Source organism: Mustela erminea, chromosome X (genome assembly GCF_009829155.1).
Source record: "Mustela erminea isolate mMusErm1 chromosome X, mMusErm1.Pri, whole genome shotgun sequence".
NCBI lineage: Eukaryota > Metazoa > Chordata > Mammalia > Carnivora > Mustelidae > Mustela > Mustela erminea.
Window position 1 is genome coordinate 36865323 of NC_045635.1, and position 26075 is coordinate 36891397.

At 42.3% G+C, this 26075-nt stretch overlaps 1 protein-coding gene and 1 pseudogene across 13 annotated transcripts in view; both read right to left on the reverse strand.

The window, feature by feature from the left end:
* The window catches only part of CASK (calcium/calmodulin dependent serine protein kinase), a 348007-nt gene extending 337561 nt beyond the window's left edge, over positions 1-10446 (reverse strand). For 4 of the 13 annotated variants that reach the window (XM_032331670.1, XM_032331666.1, XM_032331668.1 and 1 more), the window contains exon 1: positions 9791-10092. In XM_032331670.1, coding sequence (XP_032187561.1) covers positions 9791-9849 — 59 coding nt within the window. In that variant the 5' untranslated portion in view covers positions 9850-10092. Of the gene's footprint in view, positions 1-9790 lie in introns of all 13 variants that reach the window. The other 9 variants (XM_032331664.1, XM_032331665.1, XM_032331674.1 and 6 more) reach the window with 6 other exon arrangements.
* Positions 6226-6321, reverse strand: LOC116583810 (annotated as a pseudogene).
* Positions 10447-26075: the final 15629 nt, after the last annotated feature.

Below are 26075 nucleotides of genomic sequence, written 5' to 3' on the forward strand. Positions count from 1 at the left end.
TTAGAAAAATATAAACAATTTAACACTGTGTCCAGCATATAATACTAATATAACACTCAAGCCATAGAATTCAAGAACCAAAAAAAGAGAAAAAAATTCCTACTGTTATCCCTAAAACATTTAATTTTATGCTTATTGTTCAAATTTCTTATGTAGGTTGTCTGTGTCACTAAACTAAAATAGGAGCTGTGAACCCAAAATTGCTCAAAAAAATAAAGTTCATTATTTTAAAAAATAAGATAAACATTTTTAAAATTTCATAAGAGTTCTTTAATTTTCCTGACCTGTATTCCTCTACTCTGTTTTCTTAATGAGGAAACAGGCATAAAAAGATGACATGAGTTACCCAAGAAGAAGACTAACAAATCATTCAAGCCTGGCCTCCTCTGTAAAAATTTCCCCAACTTCCTTTTATGGCTAGGTGGTCACAGTCTCTGGATTGTTCATTTAACACTCACTCTTTCAACAACTGAATACTTACTGTGTGTCAGTTGTGCGGAGGATACTAGCTGAACATGTCAGATGCAACCCTGGCTTTAACAGGACTTAATGTCTAGTTAGTTGAGATATGAGCCACTTTTCAACTTCTCCCATTGACAGAGAGCTCCTTGAGGCCAGAGAACTCAAGCATTTGGTGAGTAACAGGGCACCTGGCTGATTCAGTCAGTGGAGCACACAACACTTGATCTCAGGGTCATGAGTTTGAGCCCAATGTTTGCAGTAGAGTTCATTTAAAAAGAAATTAAAAACATAAAAAAATCGATAATGGCAATTAAAATAACAACAACTATCTTTAGTCATTTTACACAGATCACATTATTCAATCCTCACAACAATCCTGCAAGGCGTATAGTATCACCCTCATTTTGCAGGTAAAGAAACTGAGACTCAGAGAGGTTAACTAACTTGGCTAGGGCCACACAGCTAGAAATGCACTCATAAATGAACAAATGAAGGAACTGTTAACACCACTAACAATTTTACCCATGTGATAGGAAAGAATGTTCATTTCACCATATTATTTATGTAATAGAGCCTGTGTTTAGCATTGAGAAAGTGCACATTTGGAAATTGTTGAAACTTATCTACATAGCTGCCAAAAGTAATTTGAGTATCTCAGAGACATTCTAGAAATAAAAAATACTTATGCTGCACTTTACAATCACTAATCCATGCAAATAGCTTGTGAAGTGGCCATCATTCTTTCTATAAATAAGAAGAAAATGGCCACACTGTGCCCAAAGGCTACCATATCTGATCTTAGGGGGCTGCCTCATAAGATATAAAACAATGTCAATCCATATGTTTGGGGGTAAAGTACATACCAAGGGTAAGCAGAAAGGCTGAAAATCTATGACGTTTCCTAAAAACACAAATTAAATTCCATAAAATAGCAGCAGTATAATGGTAATCTGCATGTCCTAGCAGGGCTAGAGAACTCATAATTGCATTAATAACATCAAGAGTATTTTAATAAAACATTAGAATCTGCATATAGCTAGGCAGTTATACTTCCACTTTAGATTTAAATACACCAAGATATTCTAAACTCAGGGTTACAATTAAAAAGCCTGAAATACAGACTCGACATAGTAGAGTTTGGATATTATTAAACTACACTGAGACAGACAGAAAGAGAGCACAGTCATCATTCCAAAATAAGTGATTCAAATATTCAAAACAATGGTAACAAAGCAAAAAAAAAATGTGTATTAAAAGAAATAAGAAGGGTGCCTGGGTGGCTCAGTCAATTAAGCATCTTCCTTTGGCTCAGGTCATGATCTCAGGGTCCTGGATTGAGCCCTGTGTTGGGCTCCCTGCTCGGTGGGAAGCCTGCTTCTCCCTCTCCCACTCCCCCTGCTTGTGTTCCCTCTCTTGCTGTGTCTCTCTCTGTCAAATAAATAAATAACATCTTTTTAAAAAATAATAAAGAAATAAGATTGGAAAAAATAATGTGCAACAGTTCAGTGATAGAACACAGGTGTTAAAATGAAATAATGTACACTTACCAAAAAATTGGCTTAAGTGCAATAAAGTAATCATTTCTTATTGTGAATGGGTATGGCACAACTACAAAAAGCCAATGAACAAATTTAGTTGCACAGTGGGAGGTAGAGGGACATTAACTACACTCATCCAATGGGGACCCAAAACCTTGAGACAAGGAAGGCTGCAGTTCCCTGTGGGGAAGGGATTTTAAAAAATAAGAATGGTTTGACTAATATCAAGAACATAGAGTAAATGTAAAGTATATAAAATTTACCATGTCATTTCATTAAAGGCTTCCATTTAATTGAAAGTTATGAACCAAGCTGAGGAATGAAAAATACCTAATCTTAGGAAAACCAAATGGTTTTACCTAAAAGCCAGCCATCAGAATCTACAAAACACAATCATAACAAAAAAGAAATCAGCTTCCTTTTTTTTTACCCTAAATATGCTGCTGTTGAGGTGGAATCACAGAGAAATAGTGTATTACCAACATGCACAGAACCTTGCTTTTCAGTCACAACATGAATTGATATTTAACATTATATTTATTTTGAAAGATGCTTTAAATTGCCTCTATACTATAAACAAGCCTTTTTTTTTGATAGTCCATCACAGTGTGCTGGCATTTTACATTATTGATCCTCCCTACTTTAAAACTTCTGTGAAATCCAGCTATTCTGACTCTTCTAGCTCTGTGAGTTACACAGCAAACCACATCTCTCCAGTTCAGTCACCTGTCAAGAACTCATTCACTCAGTTTTACTTTCCAAACCTTCACTGTCATTCCAGAACTCTCACCCAAACTCCAGTTCAGCATTTCCAATGATGTCTGTCTACTTACAAATGGCTTGCACTCAACTCAAAGCTGCAATAATCAATCTATACCATGGAATATTGGGCAGCAGTTTAAGAAGAGACAAAGTTCGACAGAGATGTAGATGGATATGGAAAGGTCATCAGAGACAGTGTTTGTCAATGGAAAATTAATATTTCAGCATAGTGTACAAATATGATCCCATTCTGTTTTTTAAACAAAGACCTTCCAGAAAGATGTACAAGAGCTGGACAATGGTAACCTCTGGAGAATGGGGCTATGGACGGTGGGAGAATGGAGAGAGGGGCACATATACCTCTGTACATTCTAGAATTTAAAATTAATTTTATAATTTATTTTACAAAGACGAGTCAATTTACGAAGAGAAAGTAATAGAAAATTATTGACTCTCAACATTGCAAATGCGTATTAACTTCCTTTAAATCAAACAAGCTCCAGAAATGAAATCTTCCTGGTGTGGATGAAGGGAGACTCTCCCTTTACTGACTCTGGCTCCATAATGGTCAGAAGGGTGATTACATTGGACTCAGTTCAAAGAGGAATACCCAGACAGGGGGTGGCCCCAGCAGAGAAAGAAGAGAGCGGGTCCTGTCACACCTTGAACCCTGGAGCATGAATTCAGAGCTGTATCTGGTGGTTTTAGAATCTGCACTGTCAGTTGCCAACTAAAAAATAAAACCCCAAATGCGAGAGCTGCACCGGCCATCAGCTTGTTGGTGGGGGTCAGGGACCTGTTCAGTAACTCACTCACTCGCCTACTTAGGTGTGCCGTGCTGGCCCCCAGCTGACAAGCTCATTGCTCCGCAGCTGCAGTTCCACACGTGGTTTTCAGAGTCAGGGAGAGCAACTGCAGGATTTGTAGCACAGGATATAGGAGCAACGACCCAGTGGAAACCACTCCACCCTACTCGCAACAAACACCCATCTCCTACACCTCATCACGTCTGGTTTGGCAAGTTAGGAGTCATTAATCAACGATGCTGTTTGTTGGGGCAGGGGAATGGAAAAGAAAAACCTGGAGAGTAAAAGGTGTAGAGAAAGTTCCAAAACAAATTGTATTTTGGATGAATGGACAAGAGTCTATATTTCCACTGCTAAAGAATGCAGAGGCTTATCAGTTTAGTAACAAACGCGGCTATCTCATTAACAAGAAAGACAAAAAGAAAAATGGGTGAAACAATGAAGGTAGTATGGAACCTCCAATGGAGGAGTGAAAAATAGAACTAGAGCGTCAAACAATTAAAAATTGTTGTAAATAAACTCTGAAAATGAAGGCATGGGCCTCGCTTTAAAGAAACCCGATGTACCATATTTAACTACCGCAATTGGCAGGAAATGAATGAATGGACTTTGGAACCAGTTGCAATTTCATGTGATCTTGGGCAAGTTACCCCTCACTGAATCGCAGTGTTTTCTGTAAAACAGGTATAATCAGAGGAGATAATATATGTAAAGTGCCTAACATTAGAAGGCATAAATGTCAACTCCCCTTACGAAGTAAGCATTAAATGATGAAAGATTTTTTGTTTTTACCTTTAAACAATCTTATGTCAAAGTTCTTTTAAACAGTGCTTCTGGCAAATTTAAAATGTGAAAATGTTTTTAAAAATGCAGTAATTCAAGAACAGTCTCAAAAAGGAAGGCATACTTGCTTCTTTAATGTGTTGAGTAGAACTACAACTGGGAACGGTAAAAGACTTTTCGATTTAAAGGCAATAACCAGGAACACCATTTAAGGTGCACGAGAGATGGTTTGCCAGGTGAAATGCTGCAGATTAAACAGAGAAAACAGGGGGGTTGTGAAGTGCACATGTCAAGGACACAGAAGCAGGTCACAGTTGTAGAATGCAAGGGAGTCACAGGAAGTCTTTATAAAGAAGACAGGCAAACGACACTTCAGAAACTCCAAGTCCTAAGGCATTCTGTAAGAAGCAGGCATGAAGAGACTCAGAGAAAGTGCGCACACGCAGGAAAGCTCAATTCCCTCCAAAATGGTCCCAGAAGCCAACTCCGTCATCAGGAATCAACACTGCTTACCTACTCCCAAAAAGGCTGGCCATGTGCAGGCATCTACACCATGTGAAACAGGTTTCTCTTCCATGGAACTGCAGCTAATCCCCCTTGGCTTGACTCTTTCTGGGCCACCAATGGGCTAGCTGGTGACTGTGTTTCTCCTGCCTTGCTACACAACTGTCACTCTGATCAAACACTTCTCTCATAAAACATCTATTCATTTCTAGTAAATTCCTGGTTCCTTCGGGCTCACACTTTTCCAGACACTAAAAACTAATTTGCCTACAATGTCTACATAAAATTTCCAAGAAAGATGTTCCAACATATTATAATGTTGCTCTCTGTGGTACTGGAAATCCAAATCAGTGGGCCAATCAATATATGTGCAAGCCATGGTAATTAGTAAAAAGAGTAAAGCTGAATTTTTGTCATGTTAAATTACATATTTTACCAATGATTAATCCCGTGTTTGTATAAAGGCTGCATTTAATTCAATTCTCTGGTAAATGGTTTTACTAGAATTTTAAGTGTGGACGTGAAGTATATAAGCAAAATAACCACACTCTTTTAATAAAGTATATGTATAAACACAATCCATACTGAACTGATAAATCTCTTAATATTAAATTAAGTTGTTGTAGTGGACAGCCACAGTTATTGAAGCAATCCTCGTTCTGTGTTGTTCCAAACATCAGTCACCATGTTAGCATTAGATGAGCATCATAAATCAATGCGAATCTTAAAAGACCCAAGAAATCAAAGCCAAACACAGGCTGAAACAAAATTCTGACGCAACAGGGCTCAGAGACATAGCACAGAGGAGATAAAATCCACATTTTGGTCTTCTGGCTTCAATACCACCCAAAAAGCATTTGTTCTACTTTTCAAATCCTGTAAGCCTCTGAAAACCCAGTCCCAAAATATTACATACATTACCTAAGTTTTAAACCAATGACTCAATCGTAGCTGCACATTAGAATTACTTAGAGAGCTTTCAAAAAATGCCAGTGTCCAGGACCCACTCCCAGAGATTCTGATTTTATTGCGCTGACACAGGGCCCTGGCATTGATCTTTTTTAAAAGCTCCCCTGGTGATTCTGATATCCAGCCAGGTGGAGATCCATTGCTTCAGACTAATACAGCCTTTTGGGACGGTAATTGCTCTGAGGTTGATAAACATGCTTTTTGCCTTTTAATGAGATTTTATTAAAACTACTCAATTCATCCCATAGCTAATGAGCAATGGTTATGTCGCAGGCCCTGAGTTAAGTTAACGGAGAAAGATATATATGTTCCCTGTCCTCAAGAAGCTCCCTGTTCACTAGGCAGAGAGACTCATGAATAAGAAACCGTAATTAAATATGGTAAGTACTCTCAAAGTATAAGCAAATTCAGCATGCCTCACAAACTTGCATGTCATCCTTGAGCAGGGGTCATGCTGCATCATTCCAAGTTTAGTATACATCCTACCAAAGCAGGAAAGTCAGAAGTTACAGGTTACTAAGAATCCTAAATACCAGGGCAAATACTCAGCTCATGCAAGATGAAAACGGTGTGCCTTTTGCTATTCTCATTCACAGAAACTCCTGTACCATGAAGGTAGGCATTTCTATGTTTTAATTTGGATGAATCATCTTAAAATTGCCTTCATGTAATATTACTGACTGTACACTTACCTCTAAAGCTATACACTTGGAAAAGATACAGTAAATGATCATGGCATAAAAATGAGCCAATTTCCTGCATTTGCATAAAATCTTTCTTTCCCACTAATTGCTACATTTGCAAGGATGAGAAGTTTTGGGACTAGGATAAGGTCCCATCATTGGAGATTTGTTTCAGTCACTTGAAAGACGTTACACAGGAAAATGTTATGGAAACAACGGGCATTCAAAAGATCTTTTGTAAGACTTTCAAAAACAAGAAACGCGGGGAAAGAGTTTAGTTTTTTTAAAACAAGAAATGGCATCCTTTCAATATTCCTAACGAATCAGGCACATGATTCCCTCGCAGACAGTGGATGAGTGAATGAGCTGATAAGCAGTGAGGTAGAGGAGTGAGTGGGTGGTCAATTGATCTTGAAATTGAAATCTGTCTTAAAGTACCTCAGTGGAAATTTAAACCTATTAACACCTAAGGGTCAAAAACAATTTGTGATGCTAATGTGGTATACAAGAAAATCACAATTCTAGAGAACTTGGATAGAAATCAACAAAAGGGTTTCCAGTACAAGTGAACATCTTCAAGGCCTTTCTGTTTAAAGCTAGAGCTGAACAAATGCTAAGTTAAAATGTATGCTGTCAAGGTCCCTGCAAGAAAATCTCAAGTGAATTTCAATTTCCAGATCAATATATGCGGAGACAATTTACGGGAGAAACCTTCAACCTTTACACAGGGTGAGGAACACTATCATTACATTCTTTACCACGAAGGCTACCTTGAATTCATTATTTCACGAAATGACACATTATAAATGGCACTGACCAAGTCAGATTTTGTAGGGTATGAAAGAGATTTCACATTCACAATAGTTAAGGGAGCCATAGGGTACCTATCACCTCTGAATCAGCCTGCTCTCCCTCCTTATGCAGCTCTGAAGCAACAGAAAAGATGAATTTAGTTCTACCAGAGGTGTTTCCTGAAAACATTCTATCAATTACAAGCCAGCAGAATCCTGATTGTGCTAATGTGATGCCGACCACTTTGTTCTGATATCCAAAGAGATCATGTCATCACTCTTTAAGACCTTAAGGAATCGGAACTGGTTACTAACAGTGATCCAAAGATGGCTATATTCCGTCATCACGATATAATTAACATTTTAATTTCACATTTTCCAATTATGACTTTGCTGGCTCATTTAAAGCAAATATAACTAAGACACAACAAATATCATTCACCCACACACACGATCATTTGGGAGCTTTTGGGAAACCCTAATTTACCTTTACCGGGTGCTAAGAATGAAGAAACCAAGGAGATTTTTTTTTTTAAACATGTTTGTCTCTACAGAACAGTGCTTGCTATCCACATATGGCTGTGGAGCACTTGAAATGTGGCTAGTCCAACTGAGAAACTGAATTTTCAATTTTATTTAATTTTATTTCATCAAAATTTAAATTTAGAAAGAGATATCAATTAGGTTATTAGAAAACTTTTAGATATGTTTGGGGAAACTTGGGTATGTGAAGCTACTTTTGCAAATGCAAATGTTATGAAACCTAAATACAGATCAAGTATTTCTGCTGAAAATTTAGCTTAGTGTCAGAATTAAGATGTGCTGTAAGTGTAGAATACACACTGGATTTCAAAGACTGAGTACAAAAGAAAGGATGTAAAATATCTCATGAATAATTTCTGCCCTGATTATGTGTTGAAATAATAATAGTTTGGATCTAGTGGGTTAAATAAAATATTTTATTAAAATTGATTGCACCTATTTGCTTCTGATTTTTTTAATGTGGCCATTACAAAATTTGCATATGTAAGATTTTTGTATAGAAAATTACACATACGTCTTGCATTCTGTATCTTTGGAAAGCACTACTCTAGAGCACTTCCAAAAGCACTTTACAGGGCACACTGGATATCCTTCCTCTAGTAGACAAGCTGGTCATGTAACAATAGGGGCAAGGAGTAACATGTCCTTGTATCAGTTGGGTCTGAGGAAAGTGTGTAGCAAGCTCTACCCATAATTTCACCATGAGAGGCAACACGGTAATACCTCAACACAGAAGAAAAAAAAAATGAGTTATCAGCACTTAAACAAATTGAAATGCAGTACAGCAGACAACTTAAAAGGGATACAGCCAACTGCTCTAAGGTCTTGGTTTCATTTCCCAACTGCAGACCTTAAAATAGACAATAAAGCAGGGCTTCCAAAAAGAGGTAAAATATTTCAATGGTAGCTACCTAGCGATCCTTAATAAAGCAGCAAAAATTGCTCTTAAATCTTATCTCCTGAACTTCTAAAGGCACAGAATACACGCTGAACTAGGAAATCAACTTCAGATCGCCAGCCTTTTCCTTCACAAGCAAATTAGCAGGATTGTGCACTTGGAATACTGTTTGACAAGAATGAAAAGGAAACTATTCAAAACAGATTTAAGGAATGGACAATTAGATGAGGAACTGCAGATTTAATTCTCAATCAGCACTGTGATTAATCTGATTCCCTGCTTTTCCCTAGTGTAATTACACAACACAGATGAAAGGATGAGCATTTGGACTGTCAGTTCTATATTCTAGACCAGCCCGGTGACTCAAAGCAGACGGCTCCACCACCATCCCAACAACAGTCGAGGGAAGCCTTGAACACTGATTTAACAGTCATTGCATAACGAGGCATTAAAAATTCGGATACCCCCAACTCTTTCCACGCTGGTCTACACCAGGTGAGCAATTTGCTGAAACTGAACGCACCCCGTCTGAAAATGACCCCCTCCAATCCGGGCACGGGGTGAACACAAAGGCATCTCTCTAATATCCTGCACAATAGACACACACCCCACAATTAAAAACCCTGGACGTTCTCTCGCTATCGCTCCATGCAAGCAAAGGAAATGCAAGCTGCTCTTTTCGTTAATGGTCTGTGGTACACGCAAGGTAACAATAACCCCAACTGTTCCCGGGAAGCAACTATAAAATCGGGTCTGCCACGTCCCTGTGCAACCGTCAGATAAAATGCAGACAGCGGATTTCGGCCGGCCCCACGCCTCGTGGGGTGGCGGACCTCGGCTCGGTGGCTTCCACGGATCGCTGAGAACCCCCCGGACCCCCGCCCAGCAGGAGGTCCAGGTACACGTCTATAAATACGCCCGGGTGAGGACGAGGGAGGCGGAGGGGAAGGGAGGGCAGGGGGCAGGCCCGGAGCGGGTGCCGGTGCGGGAGGACCCGGGCATCACTGAAATGCATTTTTCCACACTCCCGCTCCCTCGCGTGGGAACTCACTTGCCGATCACCTCGCAGAGCTCGTACACATCCTCGAACAGCACGTCGTCGTCGGCCATGGTCCGGAGGGGACAGCGGCCGCAGCGTGGAGGGCTCCGAAAACGGGGGGTGGGGGCGCCAAAGAGCTCAGTGACCGGCCCCTGGCTCGCCTCTTCCCCTCAGGACCCGCGAGTCCTCGGTGCTGAGGACGCTCGAGTAGGGCTGCGAGGCCCGGAGACTGCGGCGCCTTCCTCTGCGGGCGACCGCCCCGGCGCGGGCGGCGGGGCCGGGGCGCAGGAGCGAGGGCGGCCCGGGCCCGGCGCCGCCCGCCCGCCCGCTGCTCCTCGCTCTGCTCGGGCCGCGCTGCCCGGCGTGCGGATCCTTGGGGACCGCGCGGCGCCGCGCTCTCCGCTCGTCAGCCCGCGCGGGCCGCGAGGCCGCGACCGCTCCCTCTGACGAGGCTGGCTCCGGCGCGGCGCGGCGCGGAGCGGGACAGCTCAGGCTACCAGGGGGGCCGCGGCAGGACCATGGAGGGAGGATCGCCGCGGAGGGAGGTGGCGGCGGCAGATCGGCGCTGGGGACCAGGAGGCGGCGGCAGAGACGCTCCCTCCTCCTTCTCCTCCTCCCGCCGCCGCCGCCGCCCGCCTGAGAGTGGGAGGGGGCTTCGCGGGACTGGCTGTCTGTGCGGGCGGGAGTCGCGGCCGCCGCCTTCAACTCCTCCTCCTCCGCCCCAGCCGCGGACCAGCTCCCGAGCCCCGCGCACCCGCCTCGCGCACACACACCCTCCTCCCCCTACGACCGCGCGGCTTCCAGAACCACAGGCCCCGCCCACTCCAGCCCGTCGGGAGGCGGTGGCCAAGGGACGGGGAACCGGGCTGAGCGGCGCATGCGCGCGCCGCGGGCCACGTCACGGCGAACGGGCGGGCGTCGGGGATCTAGAAAGGGTGCGGGGTGGCGGGGGTTGGGGGGGCTTGGCCCGAGGGGCGCGCGGGCGGCAGCTGCTTAGGCGGGGGCAGGTCGGGTCGTCCCCTCCGCGACCGAGCTGCGGAAGGGGGTCCTGGGACAAAAGGTCCACGACCGAACGCACGTTCTTGGCTCTCTGCGGCGAGAGGCTCTAACCCCGGCCGCTCCCCTCTCTTCTTTTGTAACCGCAGGAAGCCTTGCCCGGTTTTTGCTCGGGAAAGAGGCTGGGAAAGGGTCCTAATGAATGGGAAAAGCAAGAAGAGAGGTGGAGACGCTGTCCTTCCAGACCGTGCTCGGCGGCGGATGCTTTTAGAGCCACTCTGCGTTCCTTATTTCAAATGAGGGCTGGGAAATGGGGGTCGTCTACCTACAAGAAGAACCAGACAAAAACTGTCCAGGAAGGTATGCAACAACAAGTGACAATTCATAGACATCTTCTCCCGCATTCTGCCCCAAACTCAACAAATTGCTATCCAGCACTTGCCCTCAGTAGAGACAGCCTATAGAGCGGTCAAGAAGGCAGGGACAGAGTTTTAAGCCCCTTTGTATGTTGCCTCCCCTGACCGCCAAGATTTCACTACCTACCCTGCTCCCCGCAGTCCCTATAAATGTTAGACATGTCAGGATAAAAATGCAACTAGAGGGAGTGGATGCACAGGGTCAGCCAGGGAGTGGGGTTCTGGGTGTTGCCGCTGTGCTAGGTTGTATTCAATATGAAGATTTCTGTTCAACTGAGCATGTGCAGAATGAGCCAACGCCATCAGACAGGTATATGCCTCAGTTAAGGACCAATAAAAAAAGTCTTTGTTCCTCTGCACAGCAGAAGTGCCCAATTAGTTCATAAGTCAGCTACTAGAAATCATCTGGTAAAATTCTCAGTGCGGTAATTAAAAAAAAAAAAAAAGAGCTAGTATTTACCAAAGTGGGGGGGGGTGTGTGTGGAAACTCAGCCTATTTTCTCAGAAACGTTTCGTGCAAACCACTTGACCACTCCCTCAAGAGACTGAGAGATTTACCAGTGTTAAGGATTTGAGTACGAAACATTTTTTACAATGCAAATCAGAGGGAAAATGTAATTGTATGAGGTCTTCCTCCTTTCCCCAAGAGCTAGTGCATTCTCTAGACAAGGGAAATTTCGAGCCTGAGAAACATTGCCTCCATTAAGGGTGCAGCAGTTCCAAGTCACTGTCACCCTAAGTTGTTATGTCCACCTGGTGCACAGGGACTCTCACAAGTCACTTTGTCAGCTTCACTTCCCCTCCCCACCCCAAGTCTGAGTGATGCCAAGACTTAGCTTCATTTTGGGGCTTGTTATCTTCCACAGGGGCTTATATTCAGAGGTAGAAAAGGACAATTATAAAATTGTGGAGTTGAATTAAAAAAATACAATTATAGAGATAGGATTGCACCCCGCTCATGGAATCACAGCCAGTTTTGATCTGGAAAGAGCCTTAGACATCAGCCACTCTGACTCAATCATTTACAGATGTGGGCAATGTGATGGTTGCCCTGTCAGGAGCCATTCTACCCCTCCACGGTGGGGATGAGGCTCTGGGTTTGACTGGGGTTTCAACCACCTCACCTGGAGAGGTGGGTCCTGATTCATTAAAATAATAAATGCAACCCTCCTGCCACAAAGAAAGACCTAACCTAATCAGTTCCTGGCATTTGGTGCTTACTGACCTCGAGTGGTTCAAAGTCTCCCAATCAGCACAAAGTTCAGGACTTCACCCTCCCTCACCCATGATCTCTCTTTCTCCCCACCCCAGTCCCCAACCAGCACATTGGCTTTGAAGGAGAAGGTATGCAGCTTCAGTTGCTGCCATCATCATACATCTGTACCTGCGAGGGTAGTCAGACCTAAGATGAAGGTGGACTTGAGGGCCAGCAGGGTGATGTCCTCAGTGACATTTTCAATCTCTTGTTTAGCCAAATCTCTACAGTTTCCGGGCAATGAATTCGCTTATTGTCTATGCCATTTTGAGTTGAGTTTCCTGTTACTTCTAGAGAAAGCATCCTACAAATGGTACAACAAATGGGAAAAATTCAGAGACAAACATATATCCATATCACGAAACATCTCATCTGAGCCTAGATCTCCCAGTTCTGGCGTAGAATTAAGTCATGCAGAAATTCTCTGTAATGCACATCCCTAAGAACTCGTAGCACACATTGTAGCTGGAGGTAGCTCCTCTCCGGTTCTGTAACTAAAATGACCAAAGCTTTTAGGAGCTCCTGAGTGGCTCAGTCGTTGAGCATCAGACTTTGTCTCAGTTCATCATCTCAGGGTCCCAGGATCGAGCCCCAGGTCCAGCTCCAGGCTGGGCTCCAGGTGTTCAGGCTCCAGATCAGGCTCCGAGTCATCAGGAGTCTAGCTCTGTGCTCAGCAGGGAGTCTGCTTCTCTCTCCTTCTCTGCCCCTCCGCCTGCTCTTGTTCTTTCTCTCTTTCAAAGAAATAAATAAAATCTTTAAAAAATAAAATGACCCAAGCTTTTAAAGTTAAATTAGTTAATTCTTCTCCTGGTTTCTTACAAAAATCTAATATTCTTCCAACAAATATGTCAGGTATAAATGGTCAGGTGTCAATAATCTGTTTTAGTTTTCACGAAGAAGTGTTAAAGCAACTAGGTGCATCAGTTAGGTTGTGTCCACATGTTAATAACGGAATATAATGGCAGTTTAAATAAATGGGGGGCTTATCTTCCTCAGAGAGCCAGAAGTCTGGAGGCGGGTGGTTACTCACACTGGCTCAACTACTCCACAGTATCATCAGTGACCAGGTTCTTTCCCTCCACTCTGTGATCCTGGACGTGTCACCCCAGGCTTGTTCTCTGACCATCGCAAGACGGCTACTGCAATTTCCAGCATCCAGCTGCATTCAGGGGCAGGATTCAGAAAGGCAACAAGGGTAGGCAAAGCCATTTTGTTCCCTCTCCCATCTCTTAGTAGGGAAAGAAAATATCACTTCCCCAAATCACTGGCCAGAACAGTCATACAGCAACTCTTGCCTCCATAGGAAGCTGGTGACATGGGTGTCTGACTTTTCCTGCCTCCTCTTTGGAGGTGGGCAAGGGAGAAGCAGGTGGGGAATGGACTTTGGCAACCAATCGGCAGTATTTCTAATATTACCAATGAAATAATTCTAGATCTTCATCACAACATAGAAATATACCTCAAGTATATGACTGATGGAACCTTACTGAGATGTGTGTGTGTGTGTGTGTGTGTGTGTGTAATAACTTAAAAAATTCAGGAATATTTAAAAATCCACAAGGATGGAGTTGGTACTAGAGAAATTTGATTCTCAGATGGCAGTGGAAATCTTCAATGACTTTGAGACATTGGACTTCCTCCCAGTCACATTAGACATTCTCAGGTTGTTGGGCTCCCAGGTAATTTCAACATGACACAGATATAAAAGGGAGTAACACACTCTAGAGAAATATTAGCATGAGAACAACACAGAGGTCAGGGTGGCATAGGGTTGATTTAGGCAATTTGGGGTTCAGCCTCATCCCGTAGCTATGACTGTTTAAGCAAAAAAAAAATTACTGAATTAATGAATAAAATTAAAACTGACACTGTTTCTAAACTGGAATAAAGTGATTGCCTTGTGATACAAGCAGGCCATTCTAAGCTGAGATGAAAGACACCATCAGTGTCTCTGGAAAATCTGCATTTACAAGACTTATACTCTGATATCATACTGTGGATCATTTTTTTATATTCGTCTTCAATATCATGTTGCAAATCATATGTTTTATACTCCTTGCCTGAATATCTACTCTAGCCACTGAGGTTACAGCTACAAATAAAGCAGACATGGTCTCTGCCTTGGCCAAGTTTTGCTCTTAAAGAAAACAAGTATCAGACAAGTAATCACAATGAAAACTAACAGTCATTAGGTTGTGGGAAGTATGGGGAGCTAATAGCAAGGGGACATATAGGCCAGGGAAGGCCAACTGAGGCAATGTTTAAACTAAGGCTGAAGAAAGTATAGAAATTAACAGGGTGAGAAGAGTGGGAGACCGTTGATCATAGGTAGAGAGAACAGCATTTGTGGAGTCCTGGAGAGGGGCAAGACTATGCTCTTTCGGAGAAGTAGGTCATGGCTGAATCACAGAGTGTAGAAAGAAAGAGGTCAGAGGTGTTAGAGACATAGGGAGGGTCTGGAAAGCAGCAGATGTCAAACACCGTCTTAAACAGTTTTACCCCTTAGAAGTCTGCACACTTCAGTGGTACTAGTGTAGCCTGAGCCCCTTCCTTCAGTTACTTAAAAAAAAAAAAATACAGGTGCTCCTGTAGTAAATGAAATCCCTCCAATCATTTGAGCAGACACTGTAGGTACTCCACTCAAATCCCCATCACTCCCTTTTAGTATATCTGTGTGTGCCCCTCCCCCAGCCTCAGCTCGGTTTTGATTCCAAAGCCCACGCCTGTGACTTCAGAGAAGTTCCCACAAGCTCCTGGAATCATTTTGCCCACATGGAAGTGCCTGGGCATTTAGGTCTCTCTGGCTATTTAGTGCAGGAATGTAGAAGCCCAGTTACCTTCCCTGAGGGACAGGGGACAACTTTGTGGGTTTGCTTACATCGTCCCTTTGGGAATGGGACAAACAGGACTTTCCCCTGCTCCTGTCCCCTCCCTCTCATACTACTTCTTTCCCTTATTCCTTAACAGGTTTCTCCTGGGAGTTCTTCCTGACCTCTGTGTTGTTCTCATGCTAATATTTCTCTAGAGTGTGTTACTCCCTTTTAAATCATTTGCTCATGAACCCCTTTATCAAGTTTCGCTTTGGGAGGGACCCCACCTAAGACGGTGGTGTTTCTCAAAGGGACAATTGCCTCTGAATCACCTGGGAGTTTACGAAAATTGTTTCGTATGTTGATTTCCGGGCCCTTCCCAGGACTCACTGTATCTGAACGTCCTAAAGCATGTCATGGGAATCTGTATTGTTGTAAGCTCCCCAAAATGAGCCCTAAACACGTAAAATTAAGAACCATTGCTCGAACACCAGCCACTGAATAAGCTCTATGAAAAAAAGGAGGCAGTGCTGACCTCATCGTTAGGTTGGAGAAACCATAAGAAATGCAAAAGAACACTTCAGGGAGCAGAAATGGATCTGAATACAAATGTGTTTTCTTCTGTACAACTCTGTCTAAAAATTCGTGTTACCCTTCTTCCTTCAACATCAGTGGACAAGTCACTGGAAAGTTTTGTTTGACAGTAGAAACAACATTGTCTCCGGACACAGCACAGTGTCACTGCACACTGAGCACATCGTAGTCAAAAGGTAGCCACTTAAGATCACAAGTATTCCCTTAACCCCTGGAGACTCAAGATTGTGCTGCCTGCTAGTGGGGATTACAATGGTCAGGCTTTTTTGGCCGCAAGTGACGGAAGACCCAAACCAGCTTAAACAATATAGAGATTCTCTTGGTTCACATAATTGAAAAATCGAGATGTAGGGTAGCTTCATGTAAGACCTGAACCAGGATTCAAAGGATGTCATTTCTTCTAGTCTTATTAGTGTGCATTCTAAGATACTAGCTTCATCTGCAGGTTCAACGGAGAGGTCCCCAGAGCTTCAGGCTTGAAGAAGCAAAAGAGCTGCCATTGTTCTAGACTTCACCTCCTTAGACATCAGCATCCAGAAAAGGAGGGAAAAAGAGAGTTATCCGGTAGGCCCTTCCCATATTTTAGGATTCACTCTCTCTCTTTGGCCTTATGGAGGCACATGACCCTCCCTGAAAACTCACTGTAGGCAGGGAGTGAGTGTCATTGAACAATTTAACCAACGAGGGCCCACTCTTGAGCTGGATGTGGGAATCAGTCTTTGGGTTGAGAAAACAAAACAGGAACATGCTCTGAAGGAAAATCAGATGCTTTGGGCTGGAAAAAGGCAGAATAAATGGTGAAAAGGCTTCTTGGCTTTCCTAGTTACCTAAACGCTGTCATTGGCTTCGTCTTCGCATGTCACTTCTTTCTCCATGTTCAACCAGTCACTTCATCCTGCTGATTTTTCTTACAAAATTTCTTTGAGATTCTCTACTTCTTTTCCATTTCTTTTCTTAAAAAAGTTTTTATTTATTTATTTGACAGAGAAATAGAGAGCACAAGTAGGCAGAGCAGCAAAAAGAGGGAGAAGCAGGCTCTCTGCTGAGCAGGGAGCCCAATGCAGGGCTTGATCCCAGGACCCTGGGATCATGACCTGAGCCAAAGGCAGCCACTTAACCGACTGTGCCACCCAGGTGACCTTCTTTTCCATTTCTTTAGTCTCCACCCCAACCCACTCTCCCATCAACCCATGTTTAGATATTGCCTCACTTTACTCATTAGGCTCCTGCCTCCAATGCCTTGTCCTATCTTGTTCACCATAGGGAGACCCAATTAAGGCCAATGAAAGAGAATTCTGAGCATCTAGAACAGTGCCTGTTGTGTAGTAGGCATTTAAAAGGTTATTTGTTGAATGAGGAATAAATGAATGAATGGTTTCACAGCCCTTATCATTTCTTGCAGTTCTTTTATTTGTTTTGTGGATAGCCTTTCTTCTTCAGCACTTTAACTTAGAAATTGTCTAGAACATAGTAAGTACTTCCTATGTATTTCTTAACCAAATACATGCCTATGTTTCTTGAATTGGATTAGAGTCACTCATAATTAAGAAGAGATTGAGGACCCAGCAGAAGCAGTTAAAGAGGTTGGATTCTGGGAAGAAAAAGCATAATGGAAGAAGGAAGATTTTTGTAGAGGAGGAGAAAGTCAACAGTATCAGAGCTGAAGACATATCAAAGAGAACAGGGCATTGGATGCATTTCTACTAATTGAAAGTGATTCTGCTAGCTTTCTTTTGCTTAGAAAAATAAATTAAAATCTCACACAGCATTTGGAATTTTGCCTTCTGTCTTTACTACGAGAGATTTTGAAGGTGAGGCAGAAAATTAAATTGGTATCTCCTGAATGTTCTCCTCTGGGTTTCCTGGTGTTTTCTTTCCAGGTTGCTGGCAAACTATCATATTATGTGGTAAAAACACACGATCAGCAGCAAAATGTCCAACGGGTGACTTATATTGAGACCAGCCCTGGCTAAATTGCAGAGAGTCACGTAAGTTACCCAAGCCTCAGTGGAAAGGAGTACAATTTACTATGCTAAGTGCACTGTGAAAAAGGTCAAGTGATTAATAAGTCACCAACATGAAATACAAGCCTATGGACACTGGTAGGTTTAATCATTTACCCTCCTCTGGGCACAGATGTAGGAGATCCTCTCTGGGGGTCTTTTCCGGTGGTATGAGTCTGCAGAACTCTCAAGTAGCTATTTTCTTCTTACCATCCTTTTTCATATATGATACTTTCCTTTTGTAAATGGAGACTTCTTTCCTGAAAAATCTTTTTTCTCATAGAGATCATCTATAATGTCGGGATCTGCACTAACAAGATGTTTTCCATTTTGGTCAAGGAAAGAAAATCACTATTAGATTTTCCACAGGCTGTTTGTGGTAATTCTCAGATCTGATAGGAACTCTTCAATGATATTTTGCCTTAAGTATTCTAATCAAATATTTCCCATTCAAGCTTATTTACCCTTGTTATCTATTTTAAATTGTCTTGTAATGGAGACAATAGCTAAGAAAGTAACCTTTTAAAAGACAATAGCAAAATCAATCTAAAGGGAAGAGATAGAGATTGTAATGGTCTGTAAAAAATAATGGAAGGACTATTTATTGAGGGCTTATTATAAATGCCAGACACTATACAAAGACATTACACATATTTCATTTAATCCACATAACAACTTTGTGAAGTAGATATTACTTCCCGCATTTTACGGAGAAAGAGGCTGAGACTTGGAGGGAAGTTGACTAATGTCCCAAGGATCACACAGTCAGAAAGAGATGGACCAATGTTTGAACGAGTCGTCCAGATTGCAAAGCCTGAATGACTGTGCACCCTGACTCTGGCTTTCTTGTGTTCCTCAGAGGCAGTACCTTTCATTTTCATTTCTTTTATTGTAAGCAAAGTGTGCCTCAGGCAAAAGGTACAGTGCGTTGAATAAAACAAGATTAACAGTTCCTGCTTGTTGAAATGTTATTTAGTGGTAGGCATTGAGCTTAGTATCTTTCAAGCATTTATTTGCTCATTCAGTAAAACTTTATTGAGCCTTTATTACATACGAGGTGCTGAGGAGACAGTAGTGAGCAAAATCAACATGATTCTTACCCTCCTGGAGTTCATAACTTAGTGAGGGGGGCAGACATGAATCAAATACTCACAAAAGCAAAAGTATAATTAATTGCACAGGGGTGCCAAGGCTATTCAATGGGGAAAGGACAGTCTTTACAACAAATGGTGTTTGGAAAACCGGATATCCACATGCAAAAGAATGAAGTTAGAATCTTACCTTATACCATGTTTAAGAATTAGCTCAAAATCAAAGACCTAAGCATAAGTCCTAAACTATAAAACTCTTAGAAGAAAACATAGAGAAAAACCTTCATGACATTAGAGTTGGGGATGGTTTCTTGGATATGACACCAAAGGCATTGGAAACAAAAGTAAAAACATAAATGGGACACTATCAAAATGAAAAACTTCTGGGCATCAAAGGACACAATCAACAGACTGAAAATGCAACATATGGAATGGAATAAAATATTTTACAAACCACATTTGTGATAAGAGTTTAAATTCCAGACTATAGGAGGAATTCCTATGACTCAACAACAACAACAAAAAAAACCCCAAATAATCCGATTTAAAAATAGGCAAAGAACTTGAAAAGACGTTATCTCCAAAGAAGACATAGGAATGACCAACGAGCAATGAAAAGGTATTCAACCTCACTTATCATTAGGGAAACATAAATCAAAACCACAAAGAAATATTATCTCGTATTCATTAGAGTAGCTGCTATCAGAGAAAAACAAATGAAAGAACAAACAAACAACCCCCCCGCACACACACACAAAACAGTGACTAGAAAATAACGAGTGTTGGTGAAGACGTAGGGAACTAGAACCCTTGAGCACCACTGGTGTGAATGTAAAATATGTAGCTGCCATGGAAAACAGTACGGCAGCTTCTCAAAAAATTAAAAATAGAGCTACCATATGATCAGCAATACCAGCTCCGGGTATCTATCTAAGAGAATTGAAATTAAGTTCTTGAACAGATGTGTACATCCCTGATGAGAGCAGCACCATTCACAATAGGCAAAAGGTGGAAGCAACCCAAATGTCCACCCACAGATGCATGGATAAACAAAGTATGGTGTATCCATACAATGGAATGTTACTCAGCCTTAAAAAGGAAGGTGGTTGTGATACATTCTACAATATGGGTGAACCTTGAGAACATCATTCTGAATGAAATAAGCTAGTGAAAAAGACAAATACTGTAGGATTTCACAAATACTTTTATGAAGAGTAAACTCATAGAAACAGAAAGTAGAATGGTGGTTGCCAGGGGCCGGAGGGAAGAGGGAAGTGAGAATTATTATTTAATGGGTACAGAGTTTTAGTTTTACAAGAGGAAAAATTTCTGGAGATCAATTGCACAACAATGTGTATATACTTAACATTGTATACTTAAAATGATTAAGATGGCAAATTTCATGTTCTATGTATTGCATCTCAACTCTACATTTAAAAATAATTTTAAATGTATAATTTAAACATGTATCTCTAATCTTTTTAACAACACTATGAGAGAGATTTTTTATTGGGCTCACTTTGTAGAGCAAATTCAGTTTTAGAAAGGCTAAGTCACTTGCCCAAGGTGACACAGTTAGTCATGGGTGGGGATGGAATTTGAACCCATTTCCTGAGCCTAAAGTTCATATTCTAAACTGTCACCCAACTTAGTTAGCCAGGTCTTCAAACAAATGAACCAAACTACGTCTTTCTGGATTGGGTCACTGTGGTTGGAGAGATCACAGGGCACCAAGATTGAGAGTGGAGTATGGGTAGCATTGGGGGTGAAGGGTCCTGTTGAAGGGTGTGTATCCCATGACCAGGTCAGTTCCTCTCCCCCTTCCCATGAAAACTGAGTATAAGCCTAGAAACAGGGTAACAGTTTGGTTTCATTTATTTCTATTCTATACGTTTTCTATAGGTAAATTTCTAAGATAACGACTTAAACCCAAGCAGAAATAGAAAGCTTAGAAACTTTTAGTAGAGTAGCTGCCTTAAAAGCGTGTTGGCTGGGAAGAATGGCAACGAGGGTAAGTTCCTAAGATAAAGCCCCTGGTTACATTCTGGAGTTCAGGTGAAATCACAGATTGCTTTAGCCTGGATGAGGTAACTGGTGGATGGGTACTGAAGAGCAGTTTTCCAGGGAAAGGAGAAAAAGTGGTGACCGATACCTGGCCAGACTATCCCGGGGATTGGGGTGAGGGTGAGGGCTGTGACCTATTGAAACTTCCAAGGACCTTCAGAGTGAAGTCAATGTAACAGCAAAGAAAGTGCTCCACACGGAAGGGTCTCGCAGACCCAGGCTGCTACTATTGTGAGGACCATGTCCGGGGCCAACAGAGAAATACAGGCACTGGATGGCAAGAAGAGACTCGGTGGTAGGCCAACGGGCTCCCTGCTTATGTAGGACCAAACAGAGACAGCACTTTGGCCAAGTGAAGCAATGTAGTCCCTCCCTGAGCTCAAAAATAAGCTAGCTCACACAGAGGGGGCTGACATAGGTTATGGTTACATAAACAAATTATAGCTTCATTCCCAGAAGGCCTAAAATTCTCTAAAGATTCTCTATGACCACGAACTTGAGAACATAAAAAGGGCTGGGAAAGGATTCTGGGTATTTCGGTTCTGCAGCCTCTCACCCCAATGTGATAATTTTTAATAAGAAAAACCTAGTGAAACTATTGCACACACTACCCACCCTCCCACCCCCCCACCCCCACCTTAGCCTGTGGGCTATTTTCCTCACAATTACTTTTTCTCAGAGCAATATAACCAATGCTAAAAAGAACACTAGATTCCACAGTGGTCTGGAATGAATGTTTTAAAGAGACAAGGAACATCACTTAAGTGGACTTATTCCATGAAAGACCATACAGACTACGTAGAATAGTCTGTCGAAGTTCTCGGGCTGAAATTAAAGTCACTCATTCCTTTATGACTAGATCAGTGACAACGAGCAAATTCGTGGTAGGCTTGTTAGAAAAACCCCACTAAACGTGAATGTCTCTGATTCAGAGAATTCTAAGACACAGGGGGGCGTCTCTTTTCAAACCTGGGGTTATTTGAAGTCAGAAAACCCACCATGGAAAGTCATTATATATCCACATATGCACAGATAATTGTCCCACTGTGATCTCTTCTGCCTCAGACTTTTGACTGAGAGGAATAAACACTGCAGTAGGTCTCCAAGCTGAAATTTGCTGACTCATGAATCCTTATTCTTCCTGACCTGGGTAGTAGGACACTGCTGAGGAGGGAGGCAGGGAGGAACTTCCGGTTAAGTCATCATTTATGTCTGGAACACTGAGGCAGTTTTATTGTACCTTACCAGGCACTAGTGGGAAGCATTGCCTCCTCAGGGAGACCAGGCGCTGAGGCTGTGCTGGAGAAAACAGTTATAGGGAAATGATGGAAGGCATCATAGCTCTCAGAAGCGAAGGGACAGAACACATTTTGGCAAGGAAAAAATGGCTTTCTTTTAGCAAGTTCCTATATAACTGGGTTTTTAAATTAATTTTCTTTCCCGTATCCACTTTAGCGTCTCTCGAATTCAGAGAAATAAATGTAATTTTGAGGCAATTCATTAATATTAGTCATGCACTCATTCTTTCTTTTCATGCCTACTGAGTGCTTGGGAGGGCGCTCAGCCTGGGCAGCTCTGGGTGGAGCAAACTGAGGAAAACAGCTTTCTCGAAGGATCAGAGGAAATGGATATGGAACGTAAACGAACGTAAGTCCTCTTCGGGGGAGACACCACTTTGGGTAAAGTGGGAGGTTAACCCAGACTGGGAATCTAGTAGTGGAAGGTCAGATAAGACGCCCCTAGCAGAGTCATGAACTAGGCCAAGGGTTGGGTTTGGGGGTGGAGAAGTCCAGACTGAAGAAATAGCTCAATCAAAGGCCTTGTGGCTTATTTTAGGAACTGAAAGAAGGCCTGTGTGACAGGAACAAAGGGAGTGAGTGGGAGAGTGACCCAACATGAGGTTGGGGGCGTAAGGATTTTGATCCTTTCAGGAAGCAACTATTAGGTTTTAAATAGGGGATGTAGTTTGGAGAGTACATCGGAGGGGAACAAGAGTGGATGATGAGAAATGACTTAGGCTTTACTTTAGCAGAGATGATGATAGATTGCATGAGAGCGGCATGCTGAATGTTCTCTATTCCCCGCCAAGCTTTCTCTCTACCTTCTTCCTCCTGCTTTATACCCTGGGAAGCTGAACTGTGCAAACCACATAAACAGGATCCTGTGCCCTCTGCATTCTGGTTGAGTTTGGCCAGTGGGGAGCCCCTGTAGAGGCCTAGAGAATTGGAGGAGAATGAGGTCAAGATAATTATTTTCCCAATTCCCTCCCTCCTAGGTTGCCTCTGGTTGGCTGTATCCTTCATCCGAAGAAGATATTCCTCTCAAATTTACCTTCTGTCCATGTCACTCTCTTTTGAGAGTACTGCTCCCTCCCTGGGTCCCTTCAAATCTAGGGGAGGTGATAGCTTTGCTCATATTGCCAAGGATTTGTCTTTTTTCCTTGGATTGCTCTCTTTTTTATTCTGTGTGGTTTCTCTCTGTTCACCCCCTTGTAAATAACCCCCATCTCCAATGGTCCCAGTTTGATTGTGCCATGTGTTTCCTGTTGATACACTCACTGACATAGGTGGTGGCAGGATATAAAGGGAAATGAATAGATTAGAGATGTATTGAGGAAGTTAAATTAGCAGGATTGGTGATTGCAAAAAAGCATTACTTATAGACATAAAAATATTACAGTAATAGTACTTGTATTTTTACCGCTAACAAAATAGATGCCATGGAGTATTGGCTGAAAATTATATTTGTGTTCATCATCATTTACAGGAACTGTGATTTTCAAAAGCAGCAAGATTCCAATAGCCTAAGGGAGACAACAGTGACGGGAAAAGTAGTATTTGGTAATTCCACTTTTACCTCCCTCCTTTCTCTTCTTCTGAATCTGCCTGTTTTTCTTTTCTATAAATCTGTTGTTGAATATCTTAACAGGAAAGCTAGTCCTATAATGCTAGATTCAAACTCTAGGCAAAGACTTCCCCCAATTAACCTGTTTTGTTTTGTTTGTTTTTGTTTTTGTTTTGAGAGGGAGAGTGTGTGGGATGGGGAGATGCAGAGAGGGACAAATAGAATCTCAAGCAGCCCCCATGCTGAATGGGGAGCCCAATGTGGGGCCCAGTCTCACAACCCTGAGATCATGACCTGAATTGAAAACAAGAGTTGGACACTTAACTTGACTAAACCACCCAGGTACCCCCTTGTTGTTGTTGTTGTTTTCTTTTTAAGCATGTGTTCCCTGGTAACATCCCCTGGGCTTTGCTCCTAAGTCCTTTACCATCATAGGGAAATACAGGCAAAACTACTGAAAGATCACTTGTGACCTGTGTAATTCCGAAGTGTCTAGGGTTGGCCCCGCTTTTAGTGGGATTGTACTTAAATCATACCAAAGTAAATAAAACCTCCAGGTTTTAGATTCTTCCTAAAGGAGATGCCACAATCTTCTTTGATGAGTGAAAATACCTAATGATGTCGCAATCTGTGCCCCTTCCTGATTTCTGTGGGGATTAAGACTAGCTCATCATTATAGTATGAATAAAAGATGCTCATTTACTTGAAAACTTGATCTATCCAGAATTATCTGCCCGTTTCCTGATTTACCTTCTGTAATAGTTTTCTATCGCTGCTGTAACAAATTACCACAAACTTAGTGGCTTAAAACAACATACTTTTTAAAATTTCCTCTTACAATTCTGGAGGTCAGAAGTCCTAAAAGGAGTCAGCAAGACTGGGTTCCTTCCAGAGGCTATAAGGGGAAATCTGTTTCCTTTCCTTTCTAACTTCTAGAGGTCATCTACCTTCTGTGGCTCATGATCCCACCAGCCATGTCCAAAGCCAGCACTGTAGCATCTTCCCCTGTCTCTCTATCTTTTTCTCTCTCTGGGCCCACCAGGATAATCACCCCATCTCAAATTCCTTAACTTGATCACATCTGCAAGTATCCTTTGCCATGTAAGGTCACATATTCACAGGTTCCTGGCCTAGGGACATGGATATCTTAGGGCGGGGGGCTAATTCAGCCCACCACAGCTTCATTCTTCTTGGTCTACTCCAGACACACCTCCTCTTTCCCAGCTTCACTCTATTTGTTCCTATTGCTAAACTGTTCTGCTACTACCTCTCTGTGTGTCAAAATCATCCTCCAATCATTGTTAACTGAACAAATATTTTTCTGAGTCTTGTGCTAGACTTGCACATAAGTGTGAATGGGATACTGCTAAGACGTCACTTTCCTCTGAAACCTTCCCGCTAGGCTTACACTTTGGGGAGGGAAGCCTTAAGAGGCAGAGCTGAACTCTGGGTTTTGTTTTGTTTTTTTAAAGATTTTATTTATTTATTTGAGAGAAAGAGAGAGAGGGAGAGAGAGAGCGCGAGCGCATGGAGGGGGGAGGGGCAGAGGCAGATGGAGACAGACTCCCTACCGAGCCAAGAGCCCAAGGCAGGGTTCCATCCCAGGACTCTGAGATCATGACCTGAGCCGAAGGCAGATGCTTAACCGACTGAGCCACCCAGGTGTCCTGAGCTCTGGGTTTTCACTGGGAGCTTGGAGCTGTCTTGAAAACACACATATTTAAATTCTTATTGCCCTGATAATTTCTCACATTTTTCCCCCCGAAGACCTTTCCAGCATTCTAGTGGGTTTCTGCTATACTCTTTTCACATCCTTAGTTTGGGAATTTGGTACAAGACACACTTTTCTAGAAATTTTTTTAAATGTTACAGGAAATAATCAAAGAGAAATTAATCAAAGATATTATTAATAATATCTTTGCAATCACAGAGGGGGCACATGGAGGGAATATTTCTGGGTGATTTTCCTTATACTTTAGGTACTTATCAAATACTCCACAATGAACATGTAGTTTTCTAATTAAATAAACATACAAGACAAAAAGGCAAAATGTTTCCAGTTTTCAGGTCTTAAAATTCAAGTGCCATAGTAACAAATAATACTATATTTTGCATAGACCCAGGAAACAAACCTGCTTCTTAATTTAAGTAATTGTTTGTAATCAGGACTCACTACATAATTTGTGGGGCCCAGTGTAAAATGAAAACACAGGTCCCTTGTTCT